Source organism: Podarcis erhardii (assembly GCF_964252035.2).
Source record: "Podarcis erhardii genome assembly, chromosome: 14".
Lineage (NCBI taxonomy): Eukaryota > Metazoa > Chordata > Lepidosauria > Squamata > Lacertidae > Podarcis > Podarcis erhardii.
Window position 1 is genome coordinate 39,627,213 of NC_138503.1, and position 16,131 is coordinate 39,643,343.

Consider the following 16,131-nt stretch of genomic DNA (forward strand, 5'->3'; position numbering starts at 1 on the left):
CTGAAAAATTATCACTATTGTTAAATTTATTACCTTTCACCAGCAGGTCCCAGGACAGGTTACAACCATTTTAAAAATTAAGAACAGTTAAATGGAGAAATTAATGGACCTAACTTAGTCTTGTTCATTTTCTTGTGAGGGAAAAAGGCAAGGTATAAATAAATATGTTGTTGTTGCTGTCGTTATTATTATTCAGTGGGTTTACTCTGAGTAAAAATTAAATATCATCCTTAGTGGTTTATTTGCGCAGCTTAAAATCTTCCAACCATGATTTTAGGACAGACCAAAAAATATTCTTAAAATCCTTTCACAACTTGTGTTTCATTTGACCTCTGACAATTACAGAAGTTATTTTTCACAAGCTAACAGAGCTATGAACTCCATGAAGGCCACTGGATTATGACATGCCAGTGTCTAACGCAGAAACCCTTCCCAACAGAAGGAGTGTCTTCCCAACACAGGCTCCCTAAGCAGGCGAGAAGGGATGAACACTCCATTTAGCTTTCTATCCTAATGTCCAACCAGTGATATATGTACTCAGTCGTTAGACTGTTTTTAATTTGAATGATATGCTCTCAGTGCCTGTTGTTGTTTAGTCGTTTAGTCGTGACCCCATGGACCAGAGCACGCCAGGCACTCCTGTCTTCCACTGCCTCCCGCAGTTTGGTCACACTCATGCTGGTAGCTTCGACAACACTGTCCAACCATCTCATCCTCTGTCGTCCCCTTCTTCTTGCGCCCTCCATCTTTCCCAACATCAGGGTCTTTTCCAGGGAGTCTTCTCTTCTCATGAGGTGGCCAAATTATTGGAGCCTCAGTTTCAGAATCTGTCCTTCCAGTGAGCACTCAGGGTTGATTTCCTTAAGAATGGATACGTTTGATCTTCTTGCAGTCCATGGGACTCTCAAGAGTCTCCTCCAGCACCATAATTCAAAAGCATCAATTCTTCGGCGATCAGCCTTCTTTATGGTCCAACTCTCACTTCCATACATCACTACTGGGAAAACCATGGCTTTAACTATACGGACCTTTGTTGGCAAGGTGATGTCTCTGCTTTTTAAGATGCTGTCTAGGTTTGCCATCCCCTTTCTCTCAAGGAACAAGCGTCTTTTAATTTTGTGACTCCTGTCACCATCTGCAGTGATCATGGAGCCCAAGAAAGTAAAATCTCTCACTGCCTCCATTTCTTCCCCTTCTATTTGCCAGGAGGTGATGGGACCAGTGGCCACGATCTTCGTTTTGTTGATGTTGAACTTCAGACCATATTTTGTGCTCTCCTCTTTCACCCTCATTAAAAGGTTCTTTAATTCCTCCTCACTTTCTGCCATCAAGGTTGTGTCATCTGCATATCTGAGGTTGTTGATATTTCTTCCGGCGATCTTAATTCTGGCTTGGGAGTCATCCAGCCCAGCCTTTTGCATGATGAATTCTGCATATAAGTTAAACAAGCAGGGAATATACAGCCTTGCCGTACTCCTTTCCCAATTTTGAACCAATCAGTTGTTCCATATCCAGTTCTAACTGTAGCTTCTTGTCCCGCATAGAGATTTCTCAGGAGACAGATGAGGTGATCAGGAACTCCCATTTCTTTGAGAACTTGCCATAGTTTGCTGTGGTCGACACAGTCAAAGGCTTTTGCATAGTCAATGAAGCAGAAGTAGATGTCTTTCTGGAACTCTCTAGCTTTCTCCATAATCCAGCGCATGTTTGCAATTTGGTCTCTGGTTCCTCTGCCCCTTCGAAATCCAGCTTGCACTTCTGGGAGTTCTCGGTCCACATACTGCTTAAGCCTGCCTTGTAGAATTTTAAGCATAACCTTGCTGGCGTGTGAAATGAGTGCAATTGTGCGGTAGTTGGAGCATTCTTTGGCACTGCCCTTCTTTGGGATTGGGATGTAGACTGATCTTCTCCAATCCTCTGGCCACTGCTGAGTTTTCCAAATTTGCTGGCATATTGAGTGTAGCACCTTAACAGCATCATCTTTTAAAATTTTAAATAGTTCAGCTGGAATATCATCACTTCCACTGGCTTTGTTATTAGCAGTGCTTTCTAAGGCCCATTTGACTTCACTCTCCAGGATGTCTGGCTCAAGGTCAGCAACCACACTACCTCGGTTATACGAGTCATCCATTTCTTTCTGGTATAGTTCCTCTGTGTATTCTTGCCACCTCTTCTTGATGTCTTCTGCTTCTGTTAGGTCCTTTCCACTTTTGTCTTTTATTATGGTAATCTTTGTACGAAATGTTCCTTTCATATCTCCAATTTTCTTGAACAGATCTCTGGTTTTTCCCATTCTATTGTTTTCCTCTATTTCTTTGCACTGCTCATTTAAGAAGGCCTTCTTGTCTCTCCTTGCTATTTTTTGGAATTTTGCATTCAATTTCCTGTTTCTTTCACTATCTCCCTCGCATTTTGCTTCCCTTCTCTCCCCCACTATTTGTAAGGCCTCGTTGGACAGCCACTTTGCTTTCTTGCATTTCCTTTTCATTGGGATGGTTTTAGTTGCTGCCTCCTGTATAACGTTACAAGCCTCCATCCATAGTTCTTCAGGCACTCTGTCCACCAAATCTAAATCCTTAAACCTGTTCCTCACTTCCACTGCGGATTCATAAGGGATTTGACTTAGATTGTATCTTACCGGCCCAGTGGTTTTTCCTACTTTCTTCAGTTTAAGCTTGAATTTTGCTATAAGAAGCTGATGATCTGAGCCACAGTCAGCTCCTTGTTTTTGCTGACTGTATAGAGCTTCTCCATCTTTGGCTGCAGACAATATAATCAATCTGATTTTGATGCTGCCCATCTGGTGACGTCCATGTGTAGAGTCGTCTCTTGTGTTGTTGGAAAAGCGTGTTTGTGATGACCAGCTTGTTCTCTTGGCAGAACTCTATTAGCCTTTGCCCTGCTTCGTTTTGAACTCCAAGGCCAAACTTGCCAGTTGTTCCTTTTATCTCTTGACTCCCTACTTTAGCATTCCAATCCCCTATAATGAGAAGAACATCCTTCTTTGGTGTCATTTCTATAAGGTGTTGTAAGTCTTCATAGAACTGGTCAATTTCAGTTTCTTCAGCACCAGTGGTTGGTGCATAAACTTGGATTACTGTGATGTTAAAAGGTCTGCCTTGGATTCGTATCGAGATCATTCTATCATTTTTGAGATTGTATCCCAGTACAGCTTTTGCCACTCTTTTGTTGACAATGAGGGCCACTCCATTTCTTTTACGGGATTCTTGCCCACAGTAGTAGATATGATGATCATCCGAACTGAATTTGCCCATTCCCGTCCATTTTAGTTCACTGATGCCCAGGATGTCAATATTTATTCTTGCCATCTCATTTTTGACCACATCCAACTTACCAAGGTTCATGGTTCTTACATTCCAGGTTCCTATGCAATATTTTTCTTTACAGCATTGGACTTTCCTTTCGCTTCCAGGCATATCCGCAACTGAGCGTCCTTTCGGCTTTGGCCCAGCCACTTCATCAGCTCTGGATCTACTTGTACTTGTCCTCTGCTCTTCCTCAGTAGCATGTTGGACGCCTTCCGACCTGAGGGGCTCATCTTCCAGCGTCATAACTTTTATATGCCTGTTGTCTTTGTCCATGGAGTTTTCTTGGCAGGGATACTGGAGTGGCTTGCCGGTTCCTGCTCCAGGTGGATCACGTTTGGTCAAAACTCTCCACTATGACCTGTCCATCTTGGGTGGCCCTGCACGGCATAGCTCATAGCTTCTCTGAGTTATTCAAGCCCCTTCGCCACGACAAGGCAGTGATCTTAATGCGTCATACTTAATTACACCACCAGACCCTCCAAGTGTCCCTATTTTCCAGGGATGTCCCTGATTTAGAAAAGCCGTCCCAGTTTCTGATTTGATCCTTAAACTGTCTCTATTTTCATTGGAGAAATGTTGGAGGGTATGGAGTTATCCGAGCCGTCTGAAGGCAATCCTGTACAGGGAAGGTTTTTTAAATGTTTTATTATATTTCTATGTATGTTGGAAGCTGCCCAGAGTAGCTGGGACAACCCAGAAAGATGTGTGGGGTATAAATAGTAAAATCATCATTATGGAATGGAACGTCCCTGTTTTCATCAGAGAAATGTTGGAGGGTATGCACCACTGTGGGCCATTTCTAGGTCTCAGGTTTCAGTCCTGAAATCTCAAGAGTCTGGGATGCTCCTGACCTGGAAAACCTCTCCACCACTGACACCTGCCCTGGCTGGGTATGGTGGAGCCACCATTTTTATTTCCCACAATGCCCTGTAGTGACAAGACAATCTTGCAGCACTTCACAAACTTGTGTATTTTAGCAAACATTTTATTTCCAAACAGAATATTCAGACAACCACATCAGCAACAAACTTCACTTGAAAGAGTTATGAAGTGTCTCAAAGCAGGCTTAACATTTATTTATTTTATTCTTCTTGCCTTGTGAGCACAAGAAGATTCTAGGAGAAAGTAACTAAGTCAATAAATGTGACAAGATTTTCAAGTACTTCACTGCTCTTATTTAAACAGGTATGCAAGCCAAAGCTAAATTGCATTCAGAATGACATGATTAAAAAAATATCACTGCACATTATTTGGAATGCACTTTTGGGAAATCGTCTCCAAGCTATATATTTAAAAATTTATTAGAATCATTTTGCTCCCATTAGTTTCAGAGATTTAAGTCACTGATGCATTTTCCTAACAAAAGAAGGCTTAAGCAGAAGGCTGAGAGATAACCAGTACTGTGTAACCGGAGTCAATTTGTTTTTGAGTTTGCAAATTGCTATGTAATCTACAAAAACATGCATCACATAACAACTCAAATCAGTGTATCATAATCATATTAACCCTATCTAGACAGAAGTGGGGGGTGGAGTTCTTGTGTGTGTCACTGCACTAAGAATAAGGCCCAACCTGCATTTAAAGCACTTTATTACCACTTAAAATGGCCACTTGCTTTGCCCAAAGAATCTTGGGGTCTATAGTTTGTTAAGGGTGTTGAGAGTTGTTAAGAGATCCCTATTCCTCTCACAGAGGTACAAATCCCAGAGTTTATTCAAAAGATGGGTTTATTATTAAGCCCCGCTGGGAATTTCTTCAATTTGTAAAATTTTATTTATTGCATTTATATCCCATTTCTCTCTCCCCCCCCCTCCTCCAACCGAGGTGATATACATGGTTCTCCCCCTATTCATTTAATTCCCACAACAATGCTGTGAGGTTGGTTAGGCTGAAAGGCAGTTACGCTAACCCAGCAAGTTTCTTGGCTGAGTTGGGATTCGAACCCTGGTCTGCCAGATTCTAGTCCGACACTAAGCACTACACCACCCTGTCTCTGAAATGTAGCCCTGAAACTCTGAAGTGTAGCTCTGTGAGAATCGGGGTCTCCTAGTAACTCTTGGCTACTACAGTCCCCAGAATTCTTTGGGGGCAACCATGAATATTTAAAGTGATATGATACTGCTTTAAACATATAGTGCAGATGGGGCCTAAAATGGAACAGAATCATCCAAGAAATATATCATCTACCCTTAGTCTATTCCCCCCTCCCCCACAAGAAGGAGTATCTAACAACCCAATCTTAATAAGAGTCAAGGAAGATTATCACATTCACAGTTTCTGCAGTCATCACTGATGACACCCAAGCCTGCTGTTCTACATCTTTCAATCCAATTCCAGAAGTCTTGTCTTGCTGACAAGATGTCTGTCTCCACTGAGATATGCTAGACGGAGCTGTTAATCTTGCCAGCAAATTCGCTCTCACTTCCAAAACTATCCATTGCTGGGGGGAAATGCTGCTGTTATTTCTCCACACAACCTTGGAGTCACCTTTGACTACACCCTCCTTCCATCTTCCATTACACCTCTGTCCAGGCTCTCTCTTCTGTACACAATGATCCGATTACCTGCTCCTTTTTCAATGTACTCACTGAGTACACTCAACCATGTCAAGGTCCTCTTCATGGACTGCTTGTCCAGAAGTCTCCTTCCATTCCTGCCTTGCAAGTTGCATCTCTCAGGCCTGATTCACACGCCAACGGCAGGAGACTGTTTCAAATGCTACCTGGGGAAGTGACCCTGCAGCACACAAAGTCTGGTGATTTTTCAATACACTACTGCAAGCCTTCCCCCCCCCCCCGTTTATTTTTTAAAGGCAATAATTGAAGTGATGAGAACTACATGGAGGGTCAAAACAGAGTTAGAGCACTTCCTTTATATCAGGTGTAGGCAAACTTGGCCCTCCAGATGTTTTGGGACTACAATTCCCATCTTCCCTGACCACTGGTCCTATTAGCTAGGGATGGTGGGAGTTGTAGTCCCAAAACATCTGGAGGGCCAAGTTTGCCTATGCCTGCTTTATACGCAGTAGGTCCCACGTTTGATCGCCAGCATCTCCAGATAGAAGAATCTGAGAAGGTGCTGCCAGTCAGAGATGGCATAGGAAAATAAGAAGCTGCCTTATGCTGAGTCAGTCCACTGGTCTATCTTGATTTATAGTAACTGGCTGAGACTCTCTGCGTTTCAGACAGGGGTCTCTCCCTGGAAACGTTGGGGACTGAACCTGGGATGTCCTTCATCCAAAGCAGATGGTCTGCCACAGAGCTACAGTGGTACCTCTGGTTACATACACTTCAGGTTACATATGCTTCAGGTTACAGACTCCGCTAACCCAGAAATTGTGCTTCAGGTTAAGAACTTTGCTTCAGGATGAGAACAGAAATTGCGCAGCAGTGGCGCGGCGGAAGCAGGAGGCCCCGTTAGCTAAAGTGGTGCTTCAGGTTAAGAACAGCTTCAGATTAAGAATGGACCTCCGGAACGAATTAAGTACTTAACCCGAGGTACCACTGTACTGCTTTTCCCTGTAGCAACAATACTAGGCTAGGTGGACCAATGGTCAGACGCACTATAAGCCAACATTGAAGTATTCATTGAAGGGTGGGTGGCAGGAGACAGAGTCAGGAGTAGGTCAGCAATAAAGTAAAAAACCAGTGTCAGTGGAGTGAACTCTTTATTCTGAGAAACCAAAACAGCACAGGCCTAGTGATCCCAACAACACTTCTCCGTAGGGCTTGCCCCAGTGAGTCTGAAGCTCCCAACCTTCTCTAAGGCTCCTCCCACAGTTCCTTCCCCAGCAACCTGAGGCTCCTTCGGCTTGCCTCTCATTGCTCTGTCGTCTTCACTTCCTTTGTGTGTTCTGGGAGGCCGGAGTTAGAGGAGCTGGTCGAAGCAGGAGGGCGAGACTCATCTCTGTCTCTTGGCCCCACTCCCCTCCAGCTCTCTGCCCCAGCCCCTTCCTGCTCACTAAACCCTGTTGCCTCTTCAGCTTCCGACACCTCCTCCTCCTCCTCCCAGTCTGCTCTCTCTTCTTCCCCTGACCACTCACCGTCATCCCCCCACCAGTCCCCTGGCTCTGGCTCTTGGGGGTTCCCCAGTTGGTGCCTCCCCACCACTCCCTCTGCATCCAGCTAGTCCATGGCACGGGATATAAATTTTGCAAAAACAGTTTGCCCCAGTTGCATTTAATACCTTTGGTTACTACAGTGGACCCTCTGGATACGAACTTAATTCGTTCCAGGGGCCTGTACATCCCCCAAAAAGTCTGCAACATGAGGTGGCGCTTCTGCACACGCGCATGGTGTGATAGAGCGCTTCTGCACATGCACGCCATGTTTGCAACATGAAAGTTACTTTACCCGAGGGCCTTTGATATCTGACTTCATAGGCAGCTCCTATAAAAATAACCTCCTTCTGGTGCCCATTCCTTTTCTCTTACTTTTAAATACAAATAAATAAATAGGCACACACTCAATAAGTGAAAATGTCCTCTCCAATGTAGAATTGCCTCCTTAAAATATCAGATCATTCTTAAGCCTAAATTGCTTCCATTAATACTCGTTAACTGTGACTTGATAGGACATGAAATATAATGGCTATTTTATGTCTTTCTTAAAGAGTCCGCAACTAATCGATTCACGTCTTCGGCGCTTGATGGGCCAGACATGACACCTGCGGAAATGTGAATGGGGCTATTTGCGCAGTTATGTGGCAGAACTGGCCACATAAATTTTGATACCGTTCTCTACAAATGGCAGACATTTGGCAAACGATCAGATGCATTAATTTGAAAATATGTTAACGAGATTTAGATGAGGCATGAATTTTAGAGGGATGCGATAATAAAGACTATTTTGCCCACATGAAAAACAGTTACATAGATGTACTCCGAGGGCCAACTGAAGTTGTGCATCTTGCTCGGCTATCCTTCAAGTTACATCTCTGTTTTTCGAATCAATTCAGAATACCTCTGCTATAACAGCAGCAATGCCTTTCCCAGATCTCCATATTTATTTATTTTATGTTGTGAACTGCCATGTGATGAAGAGTGGTCTACAAATTTAACGAATAGTAATTAGATAGATAGATAATAGATGATAGATAGATGAATAGACAGATGATAGATCTATATAGATAGATGATAGATATAGATATATAGATATATATAGATAGATAATAAAAACCTCTAGTCCTTGAAAGCTTTCCCTTCTACATACCGAAAAAATTAAGCACACACATATGAGATTAACAAATAAATAAAAATAAACCGAACCCCTAAACTTCAGGTAGCACAGAATGAAGCCACCCGAGTACTTGTCGAGGCTAGATGGTCAGAACCTGTTACACACACTTCATTGAGACTGACTTCAAGCCAGACAGCTGGATTATGGAGCAAAAATGAGAGACATGGTCTACTCTGCCAAGGAAATGTTTTCTGGATAGGGGAATAACCTTAGTTCTCTGCAATTCTCTCACTTGGAAGCTCTGAGCCAAAGAGAAGTCGCTTTCTTTTTTCGCTTGAAAACCGTGTCTACCTGAAATCCTGAAAGTCGGACCAGAGAGCAAACAGATGTCCTGCGTGTAGGCCAACATTTGGTCTAACTCTGATTTTATTCTCTTTCTACAGAATCAAATACACACCATCATTAAAAGATGAAGATCCGCTTCTGTTTTGACACATCCTTAAAGCTGAGCGACACATCTCTCAACTCTGCTTGTGCAGTCTAGATAGTTTCTATCAGTAGCTACTAAAGAACAAGCCACTCACTTGTAATTCAGATAATATGACGGCAGCAACTATCGACACTCTTTCTTAGCTTTCTTAGCCAAATACAGGATTTCATATCTCTCCCACACACAAACGCTCAGGTTGCGTGCTCTGGGATTTAAAACTCTACTGGCATTCCTGGAAGAAATGATGGGAGAGAAGAGAACTGGCAATATCAGAAACCTCATGGATTTTAAAAGCACAGTGTGCCTAGCTTCCAGGCCAGCTTAATTTAACTGGAACAGTCTGTGCCACAGCTACCTGTATAATTCACCCCAGCTCTGGAGCAGAGTCTGACGGGGATTCAAAATCGGCTGTTACGAGAGCGAAAAGGTGCCATCTAATTAAATGGGGAAGGACTAGAGCTCAGTGGAATGGGCCTTGCTTTGCAAGCCACACTTCCTCTGAGGAATCCCTGGCATCTGCAGTTAAAAGGATCTGGAGGTAGCAAGCTGGTAATGAGAAAGAGGCTCTGCTGGAGGCCCTGGAGACCAGCTGCCAGACACACTACAAGTTGGTATTGGGCTAGAGCAGGGGTCAGCAAACGTTTTCAACATACCCTCATACCTTGTGGGGGGGCCGGACTATAATGGAGGGGGGGATGAACGAATTCCTATGCTCCACAAATAGCCCAGAGATGCATTTTAAATAAAAGAACACATTCTACTCATGTAAAAACAAGCTGATTCCGGGCCGGATTTAGAAAGCAATTGACCCGGATCCGGCCCCTGGCCATTAGGAGGATCAATAACCTGATCTGGTATATAAGGCAGCTTCCTATATGCCAGGTGCCGGGTACCTTTGCCCCCCCCCCCATGTTGCTGAATTGTTAACGCCCATTATCCGTGGTCATTGGCTCTGCTTGCTGATACCCACATTTCTCAACATTTAAAAGTATACTGAGGATTATTATTTATTATTATTATTATTTAATATCCCATACTTTCCTTGAGGCCAACAGCCAGCTTACAACGCAGCATGTAATATGAACAGAAATCTAAACATTAAACAAAATGAAATAAAAATAAAAATTAGGGATGCATTATTTCATTTTGTTTAATTTATATTTCTGTTCATATTACATGCTGCGTCGTCATTTTGAAGTGCAGGAACTCATCATGACAGTTCCCAAGCCACTCCCTTGACCAAGGAATTATTATTATTTTAATGCAGGCAGCTGTGTTGACTATATATGACTATTTTCCTGATTTTGTGATTTCTTCCATGCTAATCTGTCACACACACACACACACACACACACACACACACCTATCTCATTCTCTTCTCTGTCTACACACACACAACCCACAACTTAAGGATTGGGAGTGCATAGCACAATACCCCATTTTATTAGGATGAGGGTAACTGCAATCCTATGCATAGCTTCCTGGGAGTAAGACTTGTAAAACACACCAAGCTTTAAACAAAAGATATCCAGGCACCCGAAGTGCAGCCTTTGACTTTTAATTGGAAGTGTAAATAGTCTTACAAAGACGTGTTACTGTTTAATTTGCTAGGGGTGAACAGGGAAATCCCATCAAAGAAAAGAAAATATACATCTAGGCTCTGCCCGATTATTCCCTCCCCCTTTCTCCCATGCTAATCTGTTACAAACAAACTTGAAAGCCTCCTTATCGCCTCATTCACTCACCAGAGCAAGAAGGATTCGTTAGTTACCAAAGCTCTGGCAAATGATACCACCGCTCTTGCCACAAAAACATATTGGATCTGCACTCCTCTTCATTTCGTCTCCACTACAGCACTAGTTTCTCATATTAAATAAAATGTTAATAAGACAAAAGTTACAAGCATTTGTTTTCTTTCCTCTTCTCCATTGCGGAGAAACACACAGAAATGCGCAGGGCAAAATAATACTGCTTTCCTGTCCTTTGAGACAGTCAGATGGAACAACAGATACGTGTAAATATATATATACAAGGTGTTATTTTGGATTATCTCCCCAAAGCAGGACTTCAGAGTAGTAGGACTCACAGCAGCAATGGCAAATGCATCCTAATCTCCAAGATGAAAAGACCCAATGTTCAATCTTTACTAACTTCTACGCCCCCTCAGTTATGGATGAAAGAGCAAGAATCGAATCACAGGCCACGCTGACAGAATCCAAAGCAAAATGCATGAGGCATCCCTGAAGAGGTTATTCAGGAGGAGATACAGTATTTCTGTACTCTTCACACGCTTGCAGTATATAGGCACGTTCCTATTTCCCCCCATAGGAACGCAAAAAGAGTCTGCTGGATGAGGCCAAGGCCCATCTATTCCAGCATCCTGTCCTCACATTCACCGACCCGATGCTTGTGGGAAACCAGCAAGCAGGATTCGAACGCAAGAGCACTCTCTGCTCCTGTGGTCTCCAGCAACTGATACTCAGAAGCATTGCTGCCTCTCTTTTTTGGCCAAATTACGTCACAAAAATTAGGGTGCGCATTATTATTGATGGCACATTTACATTTGCCAGCAAATACTTTTTTGGTTTTGAAAATTGAGGTGCACATTAGATTCGATGGCGCATTAGATTCACATAAATACGGTAATAATAACAATAACAACAACAAGAATTGCTAGTTCTTATATACCACTTTTTGTCGCAAGTGGCTTCGGAGCGGTTTACATAAAAAGAGACAAATCGTGTCACTACAAACCACAGAACACAACAGTAAAATATCAGCAGTATCAATGATAAAACGAAACTTGTACTATAAAACAAAACATACTGCAGGCTCAAAAAAACAGTCTAACCACAGTTAAATGGACCACATCTTGTACAACATCCTTTTCTCATGCTGGGCAACAGGATTCCTATGGGAATCTGCAAGACCTGAATACTCTACCCACTTGTAATTCAGGTGCATACTGCCTCTGACAGTGGAGCGAGGACATAATATTCAGAGTTGAGAGTCGTTGACAGCCATATCATCCATGACCGATCAAAACCTTCCACAAGCAGAGAAACTGGGAGGATAATTTCACCAAATATATCCAACAAGAGAACAAGATATCCCACATTTTTTCGGGGATAGGGCCCACCATGGGCAGTGCCACAGCTTCCCTTTCCCCCACCCTCCAAGGCTGTCCTTTGCCTTGGTTGCCACAACCAGTGGCAGCATCCACTGCGTTGGCAACCTGGCCGCCATTTTGTAAGGCCCTCCCTCCCAGCATAAATCGGCTGAGTATGTGTGCCAGTTGTCTCCCCAAATGGTAGGGACTATTTGGAGAAAATCCCAAGAAGGACAAGAAACAGAACTCTCTCAGATCCACTCAGAAAATTGCATTCCAAGAAAAGTTCACCACAGCTCTAGGTAAAATCACAAGACACATTGGCAATTCTTGTAAATTCCCAGCATCGCTCTGAATACTCTTTATTTCACAGAAGGACAGGGTGGTGAACTACTTCCTGGGCATTTTGCCATCGCCTTCAAGGGATGGAGATGGATTGTACCCGGCATCGTGCCAGACTACTCAATTAATTTCAAGAAGATGTCTTCTAGAACACCTTGCAAACTCTTCTGGATAATATAAATGTTCAGATTACTCTAGCTGCGATCATGACAGTAGCCAAGGTTCAGCTAAGGGAAGTGGTGTTCTCTTATTCAGCCCAAACGAAACAGAATCACTGCTAGTGTGCGAAAAGGGAGAGACAAGGATGTCGACAAGGGTGATTCTGCCTCTGAGGTAACTGTCAGCTTTTTTTAAGGTGTGGATTTTTAACATCTTATTTTGCACTGGATTATGAGTGTGAATTTTGACTTTTTCAACCAGACACTCAAAAGCAAAAAGTACACGTCCTTCAATGGCAAAGATACAAATGATCTTCAGAGAAGTGCCGGTAAAAGTCTACTAAAGACTTGTGAAAAGATGCAATACATATGCAAGGAAAAAATCTGAATGGAAAATAGTGAAGAGCTTCAGAACTTTTAAGGAGACAATGAAGGACCACCTTATAGCACAGAACAAAATCTTTAAATTACATTTTTTTTGGGGTGGGGGCTACCATTAGATGTAGACAAACTAGGATTTTATGGCTACATTTCTTATTTCTTGGGCAAAACCAGTCTTGGAAAAGATTACTGTTCTGTTAATTTTAACAGGTCTACTCTGAGTAAAACTTGGTTTACTATCAACACACCACTTAAATTAAGGAAGTTCCATTTTTTAAGTCACATTTTTTAAAGGACAAGAACCAGTGTTCTACTAATGTGGAATAAACCCTGTCCTTCTCCTGAGCTTGGAGAAGAGACGGGAATCTCTTAGACACCAGAAAGATCTGAAATGCTGTTTTTCCAGCCTCTCTAAGGCTTCTGCACAGTTGCATTGGAGCACCTTCGCTGTGTTGTTGCCCAGTCAAGAATCCTTGCCCCTCCACTTCAGACAGAAGACAAAATTTATGAGTCATTTAGGGGTGCAGGGGCAAGGACATGCTTCAGACAATCCACCACTGGTATTTGCAAACCCATTCCAGGCCACCATCCAATGATTTGGAAATGCTGGGGGGGGGGTGAGGAAACCCAGTTAAGTAGCATCCACAAGTCCTCTAGAGGCTAGACCAGCATTCTTCAACTTCGAGTTCCCAACAGTGGTTGGACCACAACTCCCAGCACCCCCAGCCAGCCTAGCCAATGGTCAGGGTTGGTGGGAGTTGTGGTCCAAAACAGTCTGGGGACCCAAGGTTGAAGAACTCAACCAGAGAAACCCTACACAGTGAAACCTCGGGTTGCGAATGTGATCCGTGCAGGAGGCACGTTCACAACCCGCAGCGCTGCATTTGTGCACACGCGTGAAGTGATTTGGTATTCTGCGCAAGTGCAATTTAGCTCTTCTGCACATGCGCCGAAACTCAGAAGTAACCCGTTCCAGTACTTCCAGGTTTGGTGCTGTGCGTTACTCGAAAATGTGCAACCCACAGCATTCGCAACCCAAGGTATGACTGTACTCAATACCGACCTATGAGTGAGCACCCATCCACATATATGAACCTTTGATACACAGTTACCTTGCCTCTACTTCCCCCCAGTCTCACAGCTGCTTCCTTCTTGGGGCAGAATCCAGCCAGCCTCTCCTAGAGCTTAATGTCCTCTAATTTACCAACGTTGGTTATAGTGCTGAATATATATTAAGTGCTTCATTTCCTCCTTCATTCCTCCTCCTCCTTAACCTCCCCCCAAACTCACATGCAGTGTGACCATGTGATATAGTTCCAATTCTTATCTTGCAAACCTTTTTTTTTTTTAAACTCGGATAATTCCTTGACCCATTTGGGCAAGCATGCATTCCTTTGCTTGTTGTCTCAAAGCTTTGTTGAACATAAAGGCATTTGTGCATTTCCTAACGCTACGATTAATAGTAAATAATAAATAAATGCCCTGTTTTGCAAATGTATTTTGCATCTCAAGGCATCCACATCGTTTTCATTCGCACTTACCTTGTTCCCAATGGCCTTTTTCGGTGGAAAGTTAAAACTTCTCACTTGGTGGTATTTTGCCTGCAACTTGTGATGAAGGACTCTGAACTCCGTGTATCTTCGATAGACATTCCACTCATCGTCTTTTATCCTTATATATACCTGTCGGAAGTAGATTGTGAAATAAATCCATTTTAAATCAATGGTATAGCCATGAAGAATGTCAGAAGAGCCTTGCTGGGTCAGACTAGAAATCCAATGGGCCCAGGACCCTGTTTTCCCACAGTGGCTTTTGGGAAGAGGCAAGAGCAAAAGTCCTCTTCCTACATTTGCTCAAAGGGACGTGGGTGGCGCTGTGTGTTAAAACACAGAGCCTAGGGCTTGCCGATCAGAAAGTTGGTGGTTCAAATCCCCCAACAGGGTGAGCTCCTGTTGCTCGGTCCCTGCTCTTGCCCACCTAGCAGTTTGAAAGCACGCAGTGCAAGTAGATAAATAGCTCCAGCGGGTAGGTAAACGGCATTTCCGTGTGCTGCTCTGGTTTGCCAGAAGCGGTTTAGTCATGCTAGCCACATGACCCGGAAGCTGTACGCCAGCTCCCTCAGCCAATAAAGTGAGATGAGCGCCGCAACCCCAGAGTCATCTGCAACTGGACCTAATGGTCAGGGTTCCCTTTACCTTTATCTTTGCTCCCTGTCAGCTGTCACTCATGAGACACTCTGCCTCCAAACCTGAACATAAGATACTGCCAACAATGAAAGCAAGTACAGCACTTCTAGCAACAACACATCATCATAAGATGCACTTAGAATCGTATAACTGTAGAGTTAGAAGGGACCACGGGGTCATCCACTCCACCCCCCGCAATGCATGGATGTGGGGCTTGAACCCACAACCCTGAGATTAAGTGTCCCGTGCTTTACCAGCTGAGCTATCCCAGCAGGATACTTGAGTATATTACTGTTAGAAGGTGAGCCTGCTGCGTCAGGTTAAGGTCCATCTAGTCCAGGATCCTGTTCTTCCAGTGGTCAACCAATGCCTCTGGGCAGCAGCGGAGGAAGCCGCTTGGGCGCCTGAGGCGGGGCACCCAGGGGTGGGACGAGTCACCCATAGGGGCGGGCCTCCGGAGTCTGCCTGCCTCCTCCCACTCAGCTGCTCTACAGCTGCAGGGGGGGGGGGAGAGGCATCAGGTGGACCATTTGGGAAGCGGAGCCTGCGTGCACCCAATTCACCACGTCTCTCCCAGGAGAGATGCATGGCTCGGGTGCGCTGAAGGCCCCGCGGTGCCACCGGGCATTTTGTCACCCCCCTCAGTGGTGACACCCGGGGCACCCCGCACCCACTGCACCCCCCTTCCTCTGCCCTTGCCTCTGGGGAGCGTGAAAGCAGGAACTGAGCACAATGTGCAAATGTGCCTTCCGAATTTGTAACTCATGACTGATTCTTTCCCCCTTTACCCATGCCTCCAGTTCCCTTCCTGTCACTTCCCACATGTCATATTTGAGACTGTATGCTCCTTGGGGCATAAACCTTCCTCTTGTACTATGCAAAGCACCATATATACCAATGACACAATCATCATAGGATTCCTCAACAGACCTCTCAAATGGACCAGAGAAGCAACTTTG

General features: G+C 44.0%; 1 protein-coding gene across 6 annotated transcripts in view; it reads right to left on the minus strand.

The window, feature by feature from the left end:
• The window catches only part of SNX29 (sorting nexin 29), a 226,228-nt gene that overhangs the window by 59,960 nt on the left and 150,137 nt on the right, over positions 1-16,131 (minus strand). For all 6 annotated transcript variants that reach the window (XM_081839688.1, XM_081839690.1, XM_081839691.1 and 3 more), the window contains one exon: positions 14,528-14,668. In XM_081839688.1, the coding sequence (XP_081695814.1) occupies positions 14,528-14,668 (141 nt within the window). The remainder of the gene's footprint in view (positions 1-14,527; positions 14,669-16,131) is intronic.